The sequence below is a fragment of the Petaurus breviceps genome, unplaced genomic scaffold (genome assembly GCF_028583685.1).
Source record: "Petaurus breviceps papuanus isolate PSGF00001 unplaced genomic scaffold, PetGlider_PUasm1.0 140, whole genome shotgun sequence".
Classification (NCBI taxonomy): Eukaryota; Metazoa; Chordata; class Mammalia; order Diprotodontia; family Petauridae; genus Petaurus; species Petaurus breviceps.
The window spans coordinates 42621972-42645562 of NW_027185698.1; the positions used below are offsets into that span (position 1 = coordinate 42621972).

The 23591-nt window shown below is 41.8% G+C and overlaps 1 protein-coding gene across 1 annotated transcript in view; it reads left to right on the plus strand.

Moving 5' to 3' along the window:
- The window catches only part of TNIP2 (TNFAIP3 interacting protein 2), a 33323-nt gene extending 20165 nt beyond the window's left edge, over nucleotides 1-13158 (plus strand). Inside the window, exons 3-6 of the mRNA XM_069070892.1 lie at nucleotides 2614-2703; nucleotides 6360-6626; nucleotides 9346-9465; nucleotides 12754-13158. Coding sequence (XP_068926993.1) covers nucleotides 2614-2703; nucleotides 6360-6626; nucleotides 9346-9465; nucleotides 12754-13041 — 765 coding nt within the window. The 3' untranslated portion in view covers nucleotides 13042-13158. The remainder of the gene's footprint in view (nucleotides 1-2613; nucleotides 2704-6359; nucleotides 6627-9345; nucleotides 9466-12753) is intronic.
- The last annotated feature ends 10433 nt before the right edge of the window (nucleotides 13159-23591 follow it).

Sequence of the window (23591 nt, forward strand, 5' to 3'; positions counted from 1 at the left end):
TTCTCTTCTCTTCTCTTCTCTTCTCTTCTCTTCTCTTCTCTTCTCTTTTGGATTAAAGGGGCTATCCCTTGACTCACTTCTTATAGAGGCCTATTCACTGAATGGGCATTACCTTACTCAAAGTGAGAACCTGAAAAGACTTTATCCCTAAAAGGGCCAGGGTCTCCCACTGTATCTGGGCCATCTTCAGTCATCCTGATCTATATCTGGCCACTGAACCCAGATGGCTCTGATGGAGAAAGTGAGGCTGGTGTCCTTGCACAGGCCCTATCTCACTCAAATCTAAGTCATTTGCAAGTCATGTCATTATTTCCCTGATATCATGGTCCTTCAATGTAATTTGCTGGAGGTCACAGCACCTGTAGATTAGAACTCAGGTCTTCTGACTTTTGGACCAGTGCCCCTTACATTGTATAATAATAATAATAATAAAATTTATATAGCACCTACTATACACCAAGCATCCTACTAAGCACTTTAGAAATATTATCTCATTGGATCTTCACAATAACTCTGGGAGATAGGTGCTACTGTTATCCCCATTTTACAGATGAGGAAATGGAGGCAAATAGTGCTTAAGGGATTTGCCCAGGGTCATACAGCTAGTAAGTGTCTGAGGATGAATTTGAACTCAGGTCTTCCTGATTCCAGACCCAATGCTCTATTGATAGCCCTTAGGTACCAGGTCGCCTTTCTAAAAATAAAGTCTTTAGAAAGCTCTCTAGAAAGACTGTGTGCTTTTAAAATGTTTAAACATAAATGTTCTAAGAAAACAGTTTCAGCTTTTAAGACAAGGGGGATAGATGCCAAGCCCCTGCTTATATCACACTGAGCTGTTATTTAGAAGAACGTTGGCCTTAAAGTCAGAATGTTGTTGTTGTTCAGTCATGTCTGACTCTTTTGCATGGGGTTTTCTTGGTAAAGATACTGCAGTGGTTTGCCATCTTGTTCTTCACTCCAGTGGATTAAAGCAAACAGAAATTAAGTAACTTGCCCAGAGTCACACAGCTAGTGAGTGTCTGAAGCTGGATTTGAACTCAGGTCTTCCTGAGTCCAGGCCCCGCACTTTATCCACTGGGCCACGTGGTTGCCAAGGAGTTAGAATACATCCATTCTAAATCTGCTTCTGACACTTACTAGGTGTGTGGTCCTGAGGCAAGTCACTTCCTCTCAGTTTCCTTGTTTGTAAAATGGGAATGATAATCATTTGTACCATCTACCTCTCAACTACTGGGGAAAATGCTATGTAAACTTCAAAGCCTATGGAAATTTGAATTTATTTTTTATTATTTTTTGAACCCTTTGCCCTAAGCTACAAGCAACAAAATGGTTTCTAGCTTTTAGAACTTTCTTCCTTTCTTTCTTTCTTTCTTTCTTTCTCTTTCTTCCTTCCTTCCTTCCCTCCTTCCTTCCTTCCTTCCTTCCTTCCTTCCTTCCTTCCTTCCTTCCTTCCTTCCTTCCTTCCTTCCTTCCTTCCTTCCTTCCTTCCTTCCTTCCTTCCTTTCTTTCTCTCTCTCTTTCATTCTTTCTTTCTTTTGAGGGCGATTGGGGTTAAGTGACTTACACAAGGTCACATGGCTAGTATTTGTGTCAAGCATCTGAGGTCGAATTTGAACTCAGGTCCTCCTGACTTCAAGGCGGGTGCTCTATTCCCTGCGCCACCTAGCTGCCCCTCAGGACTAATTATTTCAATGCCCCATGCTGTAGGGGCTGGAGTCTGCAAGGGGAATGTCCTCAGGAAATGCCAATACCATTCAAGCCCTAGTTATCACATTGACACCGGGGGCTCCCCTTCACCTCCCAAATTCAAAGTTATTTGCTAGTTATCTCTTCCTTCTCTCCCAAGTGTCTCTTTAGACAAAAAAGTACAAGTAAGCAAAATGAACTCACTCATTGATTGGGGCTGATTGAGAGTATATGGCTCATTTGGGGCCTGTGGCCCACTGCCTTTCTACTGCAGAGAGTTGAGGTCTTTCTCATTCTCAGTCAAGATCATTCAGTGCATTGATTTGAGTCTGAGTGATTTAAAATTTAGTGATTTTATTGTATAGATCCCCCCCCCCCCCATCTTTCCTGTCTATAGCTTGTTTGGACACAGGTGTTTGCCTGCTGGCTCCTCCTTTAGACTGTGAGCTCCTAGAGAGCAGGGCCTGTCTTTTGCCTTTCTTTAGCCCCAGCCCTCAGTGCAGGGCCTGGGCACATAGCAGGCACACATTAGAAAGTGACTGTTTATAGACCACATCATTTTGGAGGTTGTGTTCGCTCTCTTGCTTTTACGTTATTCTGTGTAAGTTCAAGCAAGTCTTCCCAAGCGTCTCTGAATTCTTCATATTGTCATTTCTTATAGCAGAATGATCCTCCATTCCATTGATAAGCCAGTTTGTTTTGCTAGGCCCCAGTCACTGAGCACACTCTTCACTGCCACAAAACAGATGAGTTCTTGGACTCTTGCTTTGATATGATCCAGTTTGATTTTCGAAGTGGCTATAAGCACATGAAAAACTCCTTTTTCAAACAAGGCTGGGAAAAGGCCATTACTTAGTGGTGGTTGAATCTTGTCTCGTGGGAGGGAAGAATGTCATAATAAGATATTTTTTTTTTCTTCCTCCATAGCTACAATTTCATGAAGGTGATGTCTCAGTTCATGGCATTATTTGTAAATTACAGGAAGAAAACAGGCTCCTGAAACAAAAAGTCCTTCATGTGAGTATGTTTCTCCCTATTGCATAGGTGTGGGAGGAGGGTGTGGCAAAAAGAGCTTTGTCCTCAGAGTCCAGAAACCTGGGTGGAAATCCTAGGTCTGACACCTCCATGTGTCAAGTGCTGCATGACTTTGGAGACTTCATCTCTCTGCACCTCTGCTTCCTCATTCATAAAATAGGGCTAAGAACATTTCCATTCATTTCCTATCAAGATTGTTAAGAAAAGGGCTTTGCAGACTTTAAAGTGGTACAGAAATGGCTCATCACGGCCAGCTACCAAGACTAGCTGATATCATTAAGGCTGGTCTGGATGTATGCCCCTCCAACTCCAGATTAATCATGACTACTTTAGTACCATTTAATATTTTATAACAATCCTGTGAGGTAGCTGGTGCAAATCTTATTCCCATTTAATAGGAGAGGAAACTGAGACAGGACAGCCAGTGGATCTAGCTTACCTCTCTCCCCAGCCTGATCTCACATTCTTCCATCTCATTTCCTCAATGTTACAGTCAAACTGGGCTGCTTCTTGGTCTTTGTGACATGTCCATTGCCCACCTCTCAGCCTTTGCCTAGGATGGATCCCATGCCTGGAATGCACTAGCTCCTTGCCTCCTCCAGTGAAATCCCCAGCTCCGTGGGCCACTTCATCTAAAAGGCCTCTCTTGATTTTTTCTTCTTGTTGGCCAGAGCCCTTCACAACTCTACCAGAAGTTACTTTGTATTTATTTGTATGTATTTTGTATTGACTTTGCTGCGGATGTGTAGTTTCCTTTATCATTGCCATCACAGCTAGCATCTATGTAGCACTTTAAAGTTTACAAAGCACTTTTCAAATATCTCATTTTATCCTCATGACAACCCTGGGAGGTAGATGTTATTATCCTTATTTTATAGGTGAGATAGACACAGGTTAAGTGACTTGTCCAGGGTCACACAGCTAGTGAGTGTCTAAGGCTGGATTTGAACTAAGGACTTCCCAACTCCACAGGTTCAGCACTATTTCCACCTTGCCACCTAGCTTACATTAGAACAGAAGTTACTTCAGGGCAGGGACTATTTTATTTTATTTTTTGCTTTGAATTGTCAGTGCCTGGCACAAAGTAGCCACATGCTTACTGAATGAAAGTGTCAGACCTGGAATTTGAACCTAGCTATTAGCCCAAGAGCTCTTTCTATCTCTTATGATCATGACTAGGAATTATTTTAAGTAGCCTAAAGTCTTGACTTTGGCTACAAGAAAGGATGGAACACTCATAGCCTTGCTTCTTTTTGGGGGAGGAAGTGGGGAGGAGGAAGAAAGGGAAAAATAGGGGAAGTTTAATGGTCACTATAAGGAAGTAATATAGTTTTTGGTTTTTGTGTTTGTGTGTGGGTTTTTTTGTTTGTTTTAAATTAAATTTAAGACACTGGGGAAGAAACCAGCCCATGTTGGAATTTCTCAAAGCCTCCTTTGTGGTTTTTAGAAGGTTGCTGATTGCATTGTGGTGATCCTTCCAATCACCAAGTAGATATTTGAGAGTTAGGAGACACCAAAATGATGTTCTAGGTCAAAGGCCTCCTTTTACAGAGGAGGAACTGAGATCCCATTGCCTTCCAAATAAAGTATAAACTCACGACCTTCATTTATTCAGCCTCATTCTGTCCTCTCCCATCTTTGCTTATGCTCTCCCCAGTTCTAGCAATGGCTGCCCATCTCCTTCTGTCCAAGACTCCTTCCTTCAAGACTCACTTCAGATGCCACCTTTTCCATAAAGTTTTCCCTGACTCCTTCCCTCCTCCTCCTCATCCTGGGAAAGTGGCCCTTCTTCCTCAAATTTCTGGAGCACTTTATTTAGACCTTTTCACATTCTCCTTTGTAGCACAATTATTTCTGTGCTTTCCCCTTCCCTTCGTTAAACTGTACTTCCCCCCACAAGCAGAGCTTGTACTGGATCTATCTTGGGGTCCCCAGGGCCAACCACATTTCTCCTTGCACATAGTAGTAGTCTGATAAATGCTTATAGAAATGAATTGCCCAGAGAAAAGGGATTTACCCAGGATCATATTACAAGTTAGTGGCAATTCAGGGCTGGAATTCAGATTGATGGTGTCTGCATTCCCACACAAGTGTTTTTGTTCTTTTTCTGGGCTTAAGTTGCAGGAGGACAGATAGTTCTGGGCAGAGTATTATGTGTATGCAGCAGACACTTAACATGGTAGATTCCACTCTGAAATCACTGGTTAAAAGAACCAGCTAAGTAGCATTAGATGTAATAAAAAAAAATCCTGTAAATAACTTAAGCATTGAATGATGAGGGAAATTAGGTTCCATGAGAGTGGAGGAGTCAGAAGACCATGGTTCAGAGGTGGCACCAAAACTTTAGGCAAATGGTGTGGTTCCCTGTGTAATATCCTCCTCATTAGTCAAGCATGTATGTGTCAGGGACTATAAAAAACAAAAAACATGGGATTTAGAGCCAGAAGGAACTTTAGTGAGAAATGTCCAGCACTTTAATTTCACAGAGGAGGAAACTGAGGTCCAGACACGGGATTTGACTTTCCCAAGATGGCATAGTAGGTTGCAGAGTCAAGATTTGAACCATGGCCCTCTGGCTCCATTACTCTCATAGTCCCCCCCCCCCCTTTTTTAAACCTCTTTCCCTATCATTTAATACTTAAATGAAAATCTTTGAATGGATTTTACATTTTTTGTTTTTTTGTAACACTTTAAATATGTGTGTGTATTCTTAACTGTAGAATTTTCAGTACAAAGGGGATGATTCCTTTTCTACCTTTGATTTCATGCTGTCCGATCACTCTCCAAAAGGTTCTGCAGGTTTGCAGTTTAAGTGTACCTCTTTCTCCATCACCCCAGGTCCTCCTGACCTCGGGGCCGGTGCTCTATTCACTGCACCACCTAGCCACCCCAAAAGATGAGGATATTTTTCTAATGACAATTAGCAATCTATGTTTCTTTTTTTCAAAATCATCTTTTTATATCCTTTGTTTATCCATTGTGGTTTGGAAATTACCACCACGACTTATTAACAATTCCTTATAAATTTTTTAAAAAATTAATTAAAAAACAATTTTTAGATTAAAAAAATATCTGTTCTGTTTGTCATGTTATCTTTCCCCTTAGTTTGTTACTTTTATATTAATTATATTGGTTTTTGTTATACAGAAATTTTTAGTGTATATGATTATATGTTTAGACATCAACTCTATAATTATAGTTTACACTTCCTTATATGTCTATACTTCCTTTCATTTGCCAAATTAAAAAAAAAAGCATCTTCTTTACATAACTGAGACTGTCCATTTGTTGTTTAAAAAAAAAAAAACGAGCATAAGGGGTGGCCAGGTGGTGTAGTGGATAGAGCACCGGCCCTAGAGTCAGGAGGACCTGAGTTCAAATCCGGCCTCAGACACTTGACACACTTACTAGCCATGTGATCTTGGTTAAGTCACTTAACCCCAACTGCCCTCCAAAAAAAAGGAGCATAGAGTTGAATATCTAGAAAACAGGTCAGCAGAAGGGCGAACCTTGGTGGTGGTTATAGTGAGGCTTATCTATGGTGGGGGGTGGGGTAGTTGATGGGTTTCTTCTTGAGGTCTTTTGGGGAAAGAAAACCCTTGTCTTCATCGAGACCAATTCTGACTCTTCCTTCTCAGGTGGAAGATCTGAATGCCAAGTGGCAGAGGTATGATGCCAGTAGGGATGAGTATGTGAAGGGCCTCCATCTGCAGCTGAAGGAGTTGAAAGTCCTTCCTGAGCAGGGTTTGCCCACAAGCCCAGAGCTTATGCAGAAGGAGATTTTCCGGCTAAACAAACTGTTGGAAGAAAAAATGGCTGACTGCTTGAAAGTTAAAAGGGAGCTGGAAGATCTCAAGAAGGCCAAAGATGGGGACAGTGAGCGGATACAGATGTTGGAGCAGCAGGTCAGCAAGGGTGTGGGCACTCGGGTTCAGAGAAATTTGCTGCAGAATGAGAAATCCTTTCCATTGATAAGCCACAGCTTGTTCTGCTAGCCCCCGATCAGTGGGTACTCTTCTTGCTTCCACAGAACAGATAGATTTTTATACTGTGATTTTATTATGATAAATCCAGTTTGATTTTGAAGTGACTATGTCACTAAAAATATTTATGGTAACATTAAACTTAGTTTAAGGATCAAATGACAGGGAAAAGAGGTTTTGTTTTTGGAGGGGAAGAGTTTTTTTTTTTTTAAAAGAAAGTTAAATTGAACTTTAGCTGGAAATCTGTTTGGGGGGGGGGGGGGGGAGAGTGGAGCACTGAATTTTCTCAGTGCCATAAGATTTAGTGCTGGAAGGGACCTTGAAGATCAGTGGACAAACATTTATTAAGCCTGCTATGTACCAGGTATTATTCTGCCCTCGGAGATACAAAGACGGATATGAAATAGTTCTTCTCCCCAAGGAGTTTACATTCTACAAGGGAGACAATATGTACATATATAGGCATATACACAACAGATTATGGGGGAAGAAAATGATAGATTTGACAACTAATTGAATATGGGGGTGAGGAGTTGAGGATTGTTACTGGAACTGTGAACCTGCGTTCTCAGAAGGATGGTGGTGCCCTCAACAATAGGAAAGTTCAGAAGAAAGATGAGAGAAAAGGAAATGACATCTGTTTTGGACATATTAAATTTGAGATGCCTTTGGAACATCTTGTTCCAATAGCAATTGCTGATGTAGGAGGGATGTTCAGAAGAAAGACTGGACTATACACATATACACACATACATATATATACACATACATACATACATATACACATATACACAGATATATATATGTTCTGCATAGAGATTATGATTAAATCCATGGAAGCTGATGAATTAGCTCCCCAAGTGAGAGTGTAGAGACAGAATAAAAGAGGGTCTAGGACAAAGCCTTGGGTATCCCCACAGTGAAGGAACATAACATGGATGAAAATCCGGCAAAGTGAACAGGGAAGGAGCTGTCAAAGAGTCAAGAAGAGAAGCCAGAGTGGAGTGTCACAAAAACCTAGAGAGGAGAGAGTATCCAGGAAGAGAGGGAGATTCCAACAGTGAGAGATGCTGCACAGAGTTCGAGAAGGATGAGGATTGAGAAAAAGTCATTAGATTTGGCAATTAAGAGACACTGACTCTGAAGAGAAAGAGTTTCAGTTGAGTAATGATGTCAGAAGCCAGACTGCAGAGTGTTTGGAAGAGTGAGACAGGGGAAGTAAAGGGACCCAGGCTAGATAGCTTTCTGGAATTTAGCAAAGACAGGGAGGAGAGATTTAGCTTCATCACCTTGAGGATGAGGAAGCTGAGACTCAGGGGATGATCTGATGTTCTGGAGATGACTGGGTCACATTAGTTTGTGGATGACAAGCTCAATCTGTAGAAAAGAGGCTGAGGGTCAATCTGCATAAGCCATTTGAGTCACCTGCTTCTCTGACTTTAACTTGATTCCAAATTAACCACCCTGAAGGTCTGGGCTTTGGATCCTCTCAGGGGAAAGTTGCAGGAGTGGGATAGTGGAAAGGGATGATGGTCTGAGCAAGAGAGTATACATAAGGTTGGGCAGTGCAAGCCCATCACTGACACAGGGGAAAAAAAAGCTCAAATTCTACTGTGTCATCTTATATAAAATTATAGGATTTTGAGTTGAGCATCCATAGAAATCACCTAGTATAGAGGTCTACAAACTGGAGTCCATAAACTTAAAAAAAAATATTTTGATAACTGTATTTCAATATAATTGGTTTCCTGTGTGATTCTTTGCATTTTATTTTATTCATTTATAAACATTATTCTGGCTAGTATGGTGGCACATGCTTGTGGATTGATTGAGTTTGGGAGTTCTGAGCTACTATAGGGTTAAAGCCAATCAAGGTCCTCACTAATGGGAAGGGAAGGATCCCCAGGCTACCCAAGGTATGTTGAATTGGCCCAGGTCAGAAAAATTGATCAGATCAAAGTTTTCTAGGTGAATTAGAGGACCCAGCCTCAAACAAGTAAATAAATCCTGGTGAGTTTGGAGGCTTCACCAGACTGCCAAAGGAGTTCTATGACCAGAAAAAGCTGAAGAACCTGTGATCTACGGGCAGCCAGGTAGCGTAGTAAGAGCACCGGCCCCAGAGTCAGGATGACCTGGGATCAAATTCGGGCTCAGACACTTAGCACCCACCCAGAAACACCTGGCCGTGCAACTTTGAGCAAGTTACTTAACCTCAATTGCTTAGGGGTGGCCAGCTGGCACAGTGAGTAAGAGCACCAGCCCTAGAGTCAGGATGACCTGGGATGGAATCTGGGCTCAGATACTTAGCACCACACCCAGAAATAACTGGCTGTGTAACCTTGAGCAAGTTACTTAACCCAAATTGCTTTTAAAAAAAAAAGGAGCCTGTGATTTAGTCCAATGTCTCCTTTTGGTAAAGGAAGAGATGGAGGGGAAAGAAGGGAGGAAGTTTACACAAGGTTCAACAGTCAGTATGTAGGAGGGTGGGCTGGGACCTTTCCTAGGATTCTAAATCCATTGGGTTTTCCTTTAAACAAGGGTTTAGGGCAGTGCATTTTTATTTTTTTTTTAGCCTTGGCTGTCACTGGCTGTGTCTTTTAATGTCTTTGATGGGAAGCACTTAAGTTTCCTCTGTTTTCAGGTGCTTGTTTACAAGGATGATTTTACGTCAGAAAGAGCAGATCGGGAGCGGGCACAAAGCAAGATTCAAGAACTTAAGGAAAAAGTTGCAACCCTGCAACACCAGATATCCAGGAGACAGGTAAAGCACTGAAATAAAATCGGAAAGATTTTTATTGTGAATTCCCTTTTAAAGATTAATTAACCAACAAAATCTTATTAAGTTCCTTCCATGTACTAGGCACTGCCTCCAGCTGCCTGACTCCAGGCCTGGCACTACCCCAAGAGTGAGGAAGACCTAAATTCAAATCTAATCTCAGACACTTAGTGGAGTGACCCTGGACAATTCACTTAACCTCTGCCTGCCCTAGTTTCCTCAACTGTAAAATGGGGAATATAGAAGCACCTACCTCCCAGCACTTAAGTGCCTAGCAAATTGTAGGTGCTTAATAAGTGTTTATTCCCTTCCCTTCCCCTAGGAATAACTAATAACAATAGCCAGCATTTATAGAGCACTTTAAGTTTATAGAATCTGCTTTAAATATAGCTATCTTTGTGTGAATTTAAAGTAGATGAGAAGTAGGCTTCTATTAATACAATGAGCCAATGACATTCTTATTAACAAAACTTTTGCAGTTTTAAATATAATCACTTGATTTCTGTTCTTTAAAAAAGAAAATATAGGGGCAGCTAGGTGGAACATTGAATAGAGCACCAGCCCTGGATTCAGGAGGACCTGAGTTCAAATCCAGCCTCAGACACTTGATACTTACTAGCCATGTGACCTTGGGCAAGTCACTTAATCCCAATTGCCCCTCCAAAAAGCCAAAAATAAAAATGAAGCTTAAAAAAGAAAATATATGATGTGGAAATACGTTTAATATGATTGTACATGCATAGCCTATATCAGAGTAAATGCCATCTTGGGGAGGAGGAAGGAAGGGGAAAAAATTTGGAAATCAAAATCTTATAAAAGTGAATGTTGAAAACTAAAAATAAATAAATTAATTAAAAAGTATAAATATACATCATGTATACCTTTGTGAGTATTTTCTTAGCCAAAATTGTATCTATTTGGTGATGCAGGGGATGGCTAGTTTAGAGATGCTAAATTCAAGAACAAACTAACATCAAGAGTAAAAAGAAAACACAGTGATGGGAAAATAAGGAGCTAATGCTATAAAATAATTTGATAAACAACAAGGAGGAAGGTGGAGGAGATTCTTGAAGGTTAGAAACAAGAACTTCTTTAATTGTAGAGCTATGGAGTAGTTTTGAGTGTTTTTCACTTTGCCAATCCAAACATGGAATAAATACATGTACATATCTATGTACATTTCATTTGAACCTCATGACAATCCTGTGATGTGAGTGCTGTGATTACCCCCATTTTACAGATAAGGAAATTGAAGCTGAGAGGTTAAGTGACTTACATAGCTAGTAAAGTCTCCCTGAGTCCAAGCTCAGAAATCTTATCTTTTATGCCACCTACCTACCTTAAAACAAAGATGAAAAAAGAAAGAAACAAGAAGAAAAAGAAACAAATCTTGTCTGCAGAGAGCTTACATTCTCCCCATGGAGGCAAAGCACGTATAAGATCACTTTGGAGTGAGCTGATGGGGATCAGGAAAAGCCTCATAAGAAGTGATATTTGAGTTGAGCTCTAACTGTAACACTTTTAAATATAATTTTTTTTAAAATTAAATTTCCAGCATTTCAAATTATAATGGTTAAATCATTTTTCCCCTTTAAAAGAGATGGATTTTCCCTCTCTTATTTTGCTTTAGTGGAGCTCCTGGGGTTTAGAGCCTGAAAGGAACCTCAGAGATCATCTGGTTTAATTCTGTCATTTCACAGATGGGGAAACTGAGGCTAAAAGAGGTTAAGTGACTTGCATAAAGTCACACAGGTAATAACACTGATGCAAACACAGATGATTAGTGTTCTCTGGGTTTGGCTAAATTCTCGTTGTGCTCAAGCTTTAGAAGCAGAGCAGTGAATTCCCTCCCATTCTCCCTATTAGACTGACACTCAGCTGAACTGTAAAATGTTTCCCTCTCACTTAGCCTCAAACTGAGACCATTCCACCAAGCGTAGTGTTTTCTGCATAGTGATTTAAATATTCAGCCCAATTTTCCCCTGTGTGAGGTCAGGCATCAGGGTGCTGTGACATGAGGGGGGAGAGTGTGTCTGACCCCTAAGCATGTGGATGCTGTAGGGGCTAGTGTACGGTGGCAAGAAGTCTGGAAAGCATGCTGTGTCCATGTTTGTAAAAAGGGAACACAAGCTCTGATGAGGCAAGGCCTTCTAAGTAGGGAAGGTCATGAGGACAGGCTCTGGTGTGGACGGGGGTCATCAGAGCATTTCATGATGGTGTGGATAGCTCACGTCCCTCCCACTAGGTTGTTAAGGGGTAATGTTTTAATTTATATTTATGCCTCTCCCTGTGACTATCAGTGTGCTCTCCACTCCTTCAAGGTACAAAATAAATTCTGAACAGTGTTGGAATGTGGAAGGAGGGAAAATGGTAAAGAGGAATGAGCACTGGCTCACCAATCAGAAGATCTGGGCTCAAAATCCCACTTCTGATGGGACATTACATCACCTGCCTGGGCCTCAGTTTCGTCATCTGTCAAAGGGGAGGTTTGGACAGAGTAGCCTGAGATTCCTTATAACTAACTCTTGATCTGTGACTGACCTGAGTTCAAATCCTGGCTTTGCCACATATGCAGGTTTCCTCATCTGTAAAAGGACCAACTTGGACTTGCTGATTCTCAATCTAAGATCCCTTTTAGCTCGTAGCTGTTATGACGCTTCCTGCAGGAGTTCTTTCTTGATACTCTTCTATCTAACTAGCTGACAAGGAGTTTTCCCTTCTCAAATTTGCATAGATCAGATCATTCCTTGGCCTTATCTGGCAAGCAGGACAGTGGATAGTGATAGACTTAGAGTTAGGACGACCTGAGTTCACACATGCTTCAGATGCTTGCTAGCTGTGTGACCCTGGGCAAGTCACTTCGCCCTTTTTGCCTCAGAGTTTCCTCCTCTGTAAAGTGGTGGTAATAACAGCACCTCCCTCCCGGGATGGTTGGGAGGATGATAGGAAATAACCTGTTTAAAGGGCTTTGCAAACCTTGAGTGATACCTGCTATTATCATCACCGAATTCTCCATTGTATACACCTATTTATATATGTGTGGTCTCCCTCCCGAGAGCAGAGCTTGTCTTCTTTTCATTTTTGGATCTCCAGCCCCAAGCATGGTGTTGTTCATGCCATAGGTGCTTAATAAATGTTTACTTGAGGTGAGATGAACTGAATGTAAGAATGTATAGCTGGCTTCCATGAGAAAATGCTTTTAAACAATAAAATGTAAGAAATTAAACGTCAGGGAATGGCCAGAAGTCTCCTAACTCTGTCTTTCCCCCACAGGAGTCAAGAGAGACGACAGGCCACTGTAGGATTCACACAGGTCACAAAAACCACACACAACGCCTAGAGACAGACGTTGCAGAGGCCTTCCTCAGGGCAGAGCCCCCAAGCACAAGGAGACCTATCCCACAGCCTGAACAGCCCGAACTCCAAACAGACAGAGGAATCTCTGGCTCTGACCTGAGAGGTCAAGGTCAAGGGGACCTTCACTGCCCTCACTGCATGAGGTTCTTTCATGATGAGGAGGGTGAGGAATTTCTTAGACACGTGTCTGAATGCTGTCAGTGACCAAGGCATCTGAACAAGTGGGTCAAAGGCAGGACCAGGGTGAATCAGCTGCAGAAACTCTCCAGTTGTTCTGCTGGACATTCTGACCCCCTGAAAGAGTGTGATTCACTAAAGACATGAGAACAAAAATGGAAGAGCTGATCTGCCTATGGGCCAGTCAGTCATCCAGGCGCAGATCTCATTTAGATTCCATCTGAGTTTTGTTATATTCGACGCAAAGCACACTGGAGTAGAGAAGGAGAATCAGGGCAGAATGGCAGCATACCAGGTGATCTAGCGCCTGCTAACCAGCTGGGTAAGGTTCCATCCCTTCAAGGATGAGCTGGGAAGAGTAAACACAAATTTATCTTTCTGTTGAAGAAAGCACCAGTTTCTAATAGTCAGAATTCTGACTCAGTCATTTATACTTGGTTTCAGTTCAGCTAAAGATGGTCCAAACTGTTATTCAACATAGGAAAGATGGCTGGGGTGGGATAGTTTGAATGAAACTTGCCCATCTTTGGGAGGAACAAGCTTTACTGAGTGTTTTTCCCAAAGGCCTTAGAATGGAGCACATGGGGTCCAGTCTATCAGATATAGGAAAAGACCACACTGATGCTGTTAGAGCCTTCACATGCTGCAATGTGTCAAGTACAGAGTGAAGAAGTGTGGAAGGCATTCAGGTCACACTGATATTCTAGACTTGGCTCAAGAACCACTGCCCTGTGCCCTGTGAAGGATGGGGAATAGGCTTCTGGAAGCAGCAAAGTCCCCTTCTGTTTTTGCACTGATGTACCTTGTGTTGGCAAGTTGCAATTTTTTTCCTTAGGTGTTGAGTTTATATGAAGATTTTAAAACATATTTTATATTCACTTATTTTTATAATAAAAATATATTGATGTGACTATTGATGTTTTCATGTGTTTCTTCATCTAAAACTCTGATTAAAAAAAAAGAGAATAATATGAGGCTGTTGGGGAATTCTTATGACCAAGAGCAAGTGGACCTTCTTGGACAAGGTGTACCTATCACTGGGGGTCCGGTGACTGTGGGTCAAAGATAGGAGGCCAAACTGAAAGGAAAGAAATGTATTAACATGTTAAGGAATACTAATCTTGCTGAATAGCAGCTTCAGCTACCTAGGGCACAGATTTGGTTTTTCTAAGCTTTCAGGCCCACTTAGAGTATACAGCTAACTACTACAACATTCTACATCAAATCAGGATAGAAAAGTAAATCGGAGAGGGAAAGGTAGAGAAAGAGAGGGATCAATCAAGGGAGAAAGGGGGAATATCTGGAATGTAACTGGAAGAAATTATAAGAAAACATTCCCCATTCAAGGGTAAGAAATAATCAAATATTTTTATAATTGTGAAAGAAGTTCCTTTAGATAGGACTGCAGAATCTCTCATCCAAGGACAGCATGTAGTTGTTACTACAACAGTGGATGAGACCATCCACTTTACCTTGACCTTGCATAGTTTGTTATATTTTTATTTCCCCTTCAATAGCAACTGGAGACTTTCTACTGTTAGGCCACTAGCTGATTGAGGGATTAGTCCATCAAGTTGTAAAATAATTGTGGTTCCTATTTTTCCCCTCCAAGGCCAAGGACAGATTCCTAGGGCATTCTATCAGAGTCCTTCCTCTGGAATGATACGGATCCATTTATCACTGCTCTTTGGCCTCAGTCATTCAATACATTCTGAATCCACCTCACTACCATCTAGCCTATGCTTCATCCCATATTATATCATCCCACATGGCCCTGTACTGGGTATGTAGTAAGGGCTTAATAAATGCTAGTTGATTTGGTTGCTTTTGTCATCTTATCTACGACGATATTATGTTTTGTCTAATGCTATGCTGTTTTCATAACTTTGTATCCCTGCTGCTTACCATATTGGGTTGCACACAACAGTATGTGCTTGTTAAATTGACAACTAAATTCAGTGTCCTAGCTTTACAGAATTTGTGACCAACCATTCTGCTCCATTTCGTCAGTCACTATGCCTCTGATAGGATAGCCCTTTCAAAAATGAAATAGAGTTATTCTGGCATGGATTTGTTTTTTGGTGAACCCATGCTGGCTCTTAATGATCACTGTTTTCTGCTCTGAATCCTCACTAACCAACCCATTCATAGTATGGTCTAGAAGTGAAGTCAAGCTCACTTGTCTATGGTTTGCAGACTCTCCTGTCTTCCCACTCCCTTTACCTCCTAAATTGGGGATGTTTGCCCATCTTAGTTCTGTGGCACCTTTCTCATCTGTCAGGATTTGCCATGGATCAGTAGAAGTAGTTTACTAATTCCATCTACCAGTTGTTTCAGTACCCTGGGATGTAGTCCCTTCTGGTCCTTGAAGGCATTGAATACATAAAGACATGAATACATTGAAGGCAGCTAAATACTCTCATTTCTTCCTTGCTTGTCTTGTATTTTTTCCTTCTCAGTCTGAAAACTGGTTGGTGTCATGGATAAAAGCACTAGGCCTGGAGTCAGGAAGACCTGAATTCAAAGCCAGCTTCAGAAACTTAGTAGCTGTGTGGTCCTGGGCAAGTCACTTAACCTCTGTTTGCCACAGTTTCCTCATCCATAAAATGGGAATAATAATGACATTTATCTCAATGAGGATCAATGAGATAATAATTATAAAGCACTTAGCTTAATGCCTGGCACATAGTGCATGCTACATAAATGGTAGCTATTATTATTATTCCCCTTGGTAGGGAAAACCTAAAATATTTTAACAATAACTCACAATAACAATAGCTTATATTTATATAGAAATTTTAGGGTTTCTAACTTATGTATTATTGTTTATATGTAATTTACATATAATTATATTGTGATTATGTTTATATAACTAAATCATGTGTAATACATAATTTAATAATATTTGTTATGCACACACATAATCTCCAATGAAAGATTGTGTGTACTTACTATTTGCAATCCTGCAAGAGCCATCTACATGCCCTCAAGGCCTGGGCTATTGGGATGTGAATTCCATGAGCAGCAGTAGCTGATTCAGACCCATCAAAAGCCAATCAACTTTGACTTGATGATCAGCTACGGTGAATCCTCTCTTGGCAATGGGCATGAAAATGTTTAAACCTTTATAATGAGCAGATGTAAAGCATCAGGCAAGCACAGGCTTGACCTCATGTTGCCTACTTGGTGATGCTCTATGATCAGCACTTAACACAGTGTCTGAACACAGTAGGTGTTTAATAAATGCTTGTTGATTTGAATATGACTTCAGTGCTGATGCATAAATATCTCCATTTTCCATAGAGATTTCTTATTAAAAAAAAAGCAAAGTGAAACCATTGAGAACATAATGATTGTTATTGACAGTATGACTTTCCATGTTTGTAGTTTTCTGTTTGTTAACAGAAAAGGATGTGTGTTTCAATTATCATTTGTCGCAGGTAACCTGAATTTGGAATTTTGATTCTGAATTATGATGTTTGGTTCTGCTGTCTCCACCCTGAATCTGTTCATACAGTTTTCCCCCTGTTTCCCTAGAGTCTTCCTATTTTATTGCACTTTATAAAAATAATATTATATTATATAATAGTTATATAATATACTATTCCATTATGGTCCATTAATGCATTATATTATATGTAATATATAATTTAATAATGGGTTAATATTATGTAACAAATATTTTTAGGGTAACTAATCAGTGATATTTATATGAATAATAAAATATGTAATAATAATAATGTATTATAATCAATATCATATATCCATTACATGTATATAGCCCACAATAGGTTCAACTATCCTTCAGTCATTGAGAACCATATTCTAGATCAGAGGTTCCCAAACTTATTTGGCTACTTCGCCCTTTAAAAAAATATTACTCAGTATCCCTCTGGAAATCTTTCTTTAACCCTTTAATTTTTTAAAAAATTTGTGTCATTTCAAAAAAATATGAACTTTTTTTACGCATCTTAAATTTAATAGTTTATTGTAAATTTGTGGGTTTTTTTTCCTGCATTGGAATTTTGATGACGCAATATTGAATCATGTAACTGTATAGTATGGTAATTGTAAACAAATCATTACACGCACATATTCCTGCAGATGCATGCTGGACTTCCCCACATGTGCAACATGCTCTCCTGCCAACACTTGCTTAAGGCCTGTTGGCAGATTTGACCAGACTTGACCACTGATGGGTTATTTTGTGTGTTTATTTGGAAAATAACGTAATGACTATGACTTTAACTGTTACACAAGAGATGAAACATGTGTGAATGGTTCTTCAAAATTTTCTTCTCTTCTTTCTTTATGCTTCCACTAACCCCCCCCCTGCCCCCCATATTCAACGCCCCCTACCCTCCTTGCATTCAAAGCTACTAGGCCCCTCTGGATTGTTCCAGCACCACCCAGGGAGCAGTATCGACCACTTTGGGAACCTCTGTCAGATGAAACCTTTCCTGATGGCCACCCTCCCCAATAATCGTTAAGGCACCCCCTCATGTTGTCTCCCCCGACAGCAGGAATTGCTTTGATTTTGTTTTTGTATCTCTAACATCTATCCCAGTACCTGGCACATAGGAGTCAATTTATAAATGCTTGTTGATTGGCACATAATTTGTTTCTAGGGTTTTTCTTCGTTTATTTTACTATTCTAAATAGTGCTTCTATGAAAATTTTGGTACACTTTCTTTTTTCTTTTTGTCATTGACTTCTTGGGATATAAACCCAGCAGTAGGATGCCTGGACAAAAGGTATGAATACATGAGTTAGTCTCTATGTATAATTCTAAATTGTTTTCCTGAGTGCCAAACTCATTTACTTTACAAAAAAAGAAAGAGGTCTAGAACAAGGCCATGGCTTCCTCTTGGTGACAGATCCAGGTCTAGAAGTCAGGTGTTTTGAGCACCTCTTTTCTTTTTAAAAATTTTTAAATTTCTTAATTAAAAAAAATTTTTTTGGAGGGCAGGGCAATTGGGGTTAAGTGACTTGCCCAAGGTCACATGGCTAGTAAGTGTTAAGTGTCTGAGGCCGAATTTGAACTCAGGTCCTCCTAATTCCAGGGCCAGTGCTCTAGTCACTGCACCACCTAGCTTCCCCTTAATTTTTTTTTCTTTTCTTTTTTTGTTTTTGGGCACCTCTTTGGATTGAAAGGTAAGTTTATTCCTAAAAAGAATTGAAAGAGAGAATCTCCAAACTTCATGGCAATAGGGTGTAAAGACTAAGAAGAAGGAGTTTCATGTACACTTTTCATTGTTTATGGAAGCTTTAGCACTTAAAAATTCTTTGATGAACATGCATTTATTAAATACCTAATATGTGCTAGACTCTGGGGATACCAAGACAGAACTGAAATTGTCCTTGCTTTAGAAGACTATTCTGTCAGAGAGACGACATGTACATAAAATGCAAGGTAAATTGTAGCCCTAGGATTCTTCTTGTTGTTCATTCATGCCTGACTCTTCATAACCCCATTTGGGATTTTCTTGGTAAAGATACTGGAGTGGTTTGCCATTCCTTCACTAGCTCATTTTATAGATGAGAAAACTGAGGCAAACAGGGTTAAGTGACTTGGCCAGGGTCACTGTTTGTCTGAGGCCAGATTTGAACTCATGAGGGTGAATCTGCCTTCAGACCTGGAGTTCTATGTACTATGACACCACCTAGCTGCCCCAAGGATCTTAGGGGTTAGGAATTATGGTATGTCATGAAAGGAAACATTGCTTAATTCATAGGTTCTTAAAATAAACCCCTGAGGGAGTTTTTGAAAACAAAAGAAAATCTGTCTAAATACTTTTTTGGGTAGTTATGTTGTTTGACTGGAGGCAGCCTAGATGTCCACCATTAGGGGAGGGTTAAATAAATTGTGGAACATTGATGTAATGGAATACTATAATGCAATTACGACCAGAAAACATGAGAACGCAGAGACATCTGGAAAATTCCTCATGAAATAATGCACAGCAGAACCAGAAGAATGGAGTACCCACTAATTACCACCATATGAGTGTAAGTAAATAAGAATGAAGGACAAAGAAGGGGCAGGGTATTGTAAAAGAAAAACCCCTGTTTGAATCTGCTACTCAATAATACATGACTTGGGGCAACTGATTCTCCAGAAAACATTTATTAAGTCCCTGCTTGGGCCAGGAGCTGTTAGGGTCTGGGCAAGATGCTTCCCCTTCCTGGGCCTCAGTTTCCTCTTTCAGCTTTTGCTACCACCTTCTCCTCTCAGGTTCTCCTCAAACCCCCGGGGAGGGGGGGAGGAAGGAGGGCTCCTTCAGCTCACTCACCTTCCTCCACTGATAGGCAGATCCAGCCCTTAGGATCAGGGACAATTAGAAGGCACAGGGAGATAGAGTACAGGGGTCTGGAGACAGGAAGAGTTCTAAGCCAGTCTCAGACACTTACTAGCTATGTGACCTAGTTAAATTATGTCACCTCTATTTGCCTCAGTTTCCTCATCTGTAAAATGGGGATAATAATAGCAGCTATCTCACAGGGTGATTGGGAGGACCCAATGAAATAAAAACTATAAAGCTATCAGCATAATGCCTGGCACACAATAAGGGCTATATACATGTTAGCTATTATTATTATCACCACTGTTATTAGTAAATGAACTTCAGAAGGGTCAGCATCCCTAGAAATGCTAGTGTCTGCTCCTGGATGCAGGGGAGCTTTCCACCTTTTGCTGTTTTCTAAACTGATGACTGAACCCTAACCCTGGGCCCCTTGCTGTCCCTGAGCTATGAAATGTTTCTCCTCTATCCCAATAACCTTCCCCTCTCCCTTCTTCTACCTTAGGAATGTCCAGATGTCTTGGTCTGGCATCTCTGCCTTTTTCCTTTCCTCCCCTCCCCCACTCCATCTTTACACTTTCCAGAACGCTGTTGTGTATTTTTTAGAGATTAATTACAAGGCAGAAGAGAATACACAAATCCAGAAAAGTCATTATAAGAAGAAAAGCCCCTAGTCCTAATCTAGGTGATCCCAAACTTTGTAGGCCTGGAGAAAGGGAGGGACTTGCTCAACCAAGATGACAGGGTGAGTTGGTGGCACACCAGGCCTGCTGCTCAGGTCTCCTGGCAGAGAATAGTTCCTTCTATTATTCTACATTGCTACCCAAATTACCTTAGTGCACATGGTCTAAGGTTAGAAACACTGCCCTGGGGGCCTCCAGGCATCCCTCCCCTCCCACCCAGTTCTCACTGGGTGTGGAATCCCCAAACCTGCCTTCCCCACAACCCCCAAGGGGCCTCCGGGTGGAAACAAATACAGCTGTGCCTGCCTACTGATTGGGGTGACTCGGTGTGAGCTGAGATCTGCTGGCTGGGTGAGCTGTTCTCGGAATCACTCTCTGGGGGTGTCCAACCTTGACTGTGCAAGAGGGACAGTTACCTTTCAAGGCCTGAGTGGCCAGACCCACAGGGCAGAAACTGGGACTGGAGATGGGGAGATGCCCACTTTTCCAGGCCCCCCCAAATCCTGGTGCTCAGTATGGCCAAACCACCTTTGACTTTTTGTGCCTCAGTCGATTTAACGGCAGCTGCTGCTAAGAGAACATGAATAGAGCTGTTGGGTATGCGTGTGTGTGTGTGTGTGTGTGTGTGCGCGCGCGCGCGAGCGAGCTTAAGGAAGAAAAGAGAAAGGGAACCAGATGTCTCTTCCTGCTCTGTTAACTCAAAGCTAGTTCCTGTAATTCACAGCACAGAGGCTTGCTGCGGTGGCTTGGCCTCTTGTCCCAGCCCCTGCCCTGCATCAGCAGGCTCTCACTTCCAGGAATATGGGAGAAGGAAGCTCAAAGACTCAGGCCTTGCCCTCAAGGACCTTCCAGTTCAGGAGAGGCAGAGAAAGAGGAGCCTCGGGCCCTATCCTTGGGAAATTCCCAGGCTGGAGAGAAGACAGAGGAAAGACCAGGGGCCTGCTCCAGGCCCTGCCCTCAGGAAACCCTCAGTCTGGGGGAGTCAGAGGAGGAGCAGGCTCGGGCCCTGCCACGACAAAGATGGGGAAAAGAAGACTCCATCACAGGGAACAGAGAATAGAAAATAGTCTGTAAAGAAGGTACTAGAACCTGGAGTCCTGTATTCTAGTCTCCACCTAACTCCCTGTGAAATCTTGGGCCAATAATATTTGTTCTCTTATCCTCAGTTTCCTCTTCTGCAAAATGAGACAGTGGTTTTTTATGGTATGTCATGAAAGGGAACACTGCTTAATTCATAGGTTCTTAAAATAAACCCCTGAGGGAGTTTTTGAAAACAAAAGAAAATCTGTCTAAATACTTTTTTTGGGTAGTAGAACCCCCGGGGTTCGAGGAGACCCTGAAAGGAGAAGGTGGTAGCAAAAGCTGAAAGATTTTTAAGTCTTAAGTTTCCATGACTCAGAGTCATAACTGTATGTGTCAGAGACTGCAAGTGCCGTGAGAGGTCAGGAGGAGATGAGGTTGATATGGATCGGGTATGGGAGAGGGCTTCTTGAAGGAGGTGGAATTAGACAGTGGTCTACAGGGAGGGCAGCAATTTCAGCAAGTGGAAAGAGGGATATTCCAGAAACTGGTTATAGTGTAGGCAGGAGAGAATGGGATTAATTTGGGAAAGGGAGACCTACCGATTTTGTCTGGTTGTATGGAAAGGGGAACAGGGGAAGGAAGGTTGGAACCAGACAGTGGTAGGCCTTGAATGCCAAGATAAATTTAGTCTTACCCCAGTAAAGAACAGGGAATCACCGATCAGAATAGTATAATAATAACTCCTACTAATATGATTTTTTACAAATAATTTTCATTAAAATGATTAGAATAAATTTAATTAAAACATTTTTCTCACTTATTTCTGAATATTGTATAACTCTTCTTTCCCCTCCTCATAGAGTCATTTCTTGTGAAGGAGATTAAAAAAAAAGAGAGAGAAAAAATTTCAGGAAAACCAACTAACACATCAGTAGTTTCTAACAGTGTATACAATATTCCACACTCACAGTCCCCCACGTCTGTAAAGAGAGGAGGAAACTCTTCTTCCCGTCCAAGAAGGCTTCATCCTTGAGGAGACTAGGAGTTTTATAAGGTCAGGAACCATGTCTTATCTAGACTCTGCCCCAAGTTGGGGTACAGTGCTCAGCCCACAGTACTTAATTGACTGTGAACAAGTGTGCGACTGCAGTCTCTGGAGATGGAGCCCAGGGGTAGCAGCCTCCTAGTCCACAAATAGGAAGGTCTGGCCCTTAGTAGAAAGGGAAGTCTGGCTACCTGAACAGGAACCTGCCTGGGGAGGAACGTCAGGGGCTTTCCAGCTCCTTGGTTTGGGTGCCATGAGCTGGAATGTGAGGAGAATGGAGCGGGGCAGTAGGGGGCAGGGATGGTGAGCACATCGCCAGGAAACTTCAGGGCCCACATAGCACTGGGTGAAATCTGACCCCACAGTCAGCCTGTTTTACTTTCTCTTTTAAGTGTCTGAGTAGGTTGTGCTGGAGGTGGGAGGTTGGTAGGGGAAGGGGGCAGTGATGGTGGCAGAGGCGGCTGACATTTGGTTGTGTCTCTTATTTCCTGCCCACCCTCTCTGAGGCTCGTCAGGAGAGACTGGGGCTCCCCACAGGCCCCTCACTCTGAATTAGTAAAGTAAATTATTTAAATGAAGTAAATGATTTAAAGCACTGTCCTTCACAGAAAGAGAAAACACTCCTGGCACACGTGGGGAGCAGGGTCCTGGTTGCTTGGAGCTGTGTTGTGGGCTGGGGAGATGGGCTGCCCACAGTTGTCCATGCTCTCTCGCTCACTCCCCTTCATGACCCCTGGGCACAGAAGGGCAAGGTGACTGCTAGAATGCTGAAGATGGGAGGGGCATCCAGACATCACTTGGTTCACCAAGAGATGCTTTGAGCCCATCAAAGTGGAGCTTCAAGGCAATTCATTTCAACTTTTACTATGTGAAAGCCTTGGGCTAAGCTAAGTACTGGGGATACAGAGCTAGATACAGGAAAGGGCTGGTTATCAAAGAGTTTGTAATTTGTTCTGAGGGATATGACCTATAAAAGGATAAGGAAGACACAAGGAGGAATGTGTGAGGGCAAAGGAGACATCCAAAGGGCTCAGGAAAACCTGAGGAAGGAGGTAATGTGGAAAGGCTGTGTGCCAAGGAATGACTTTAAGGATGGGTGGCCATGGGCTAACCAGTCAACAATCACATATTCAGTATTTGCTATGTGCCAGGTACTGTGTTGAGTCATAGGTATACACAGAAAGACACAAGCAAAACTTGCCTTCAGGGAACTTACATTCTAATGTGAGAGAGAGCTCGAAAAGAACTAGACATCTAAGCTATACAGAGGAGGTGGGAGATTGTAATCTCCCAAGGTGAAGTGCCAGCAGCTGAGGGGACTGGGATAGACCTTTGGGAGCTGGTAGGGTTTGAGCTGTCTTGAAGGAAGATGGAGATGCTAAGAAACAGAGGTGAGGAAAGACAGAATTTGGGGCATCAAGGACAGCCAGTCTTTAGCCAATGCAAAGGCATGGAGATGGGAAGTACATTGTCCCCAATGTACTTTGCCTTTCCTAGACTCAAGCAAATGTTAGTTGACTGGCC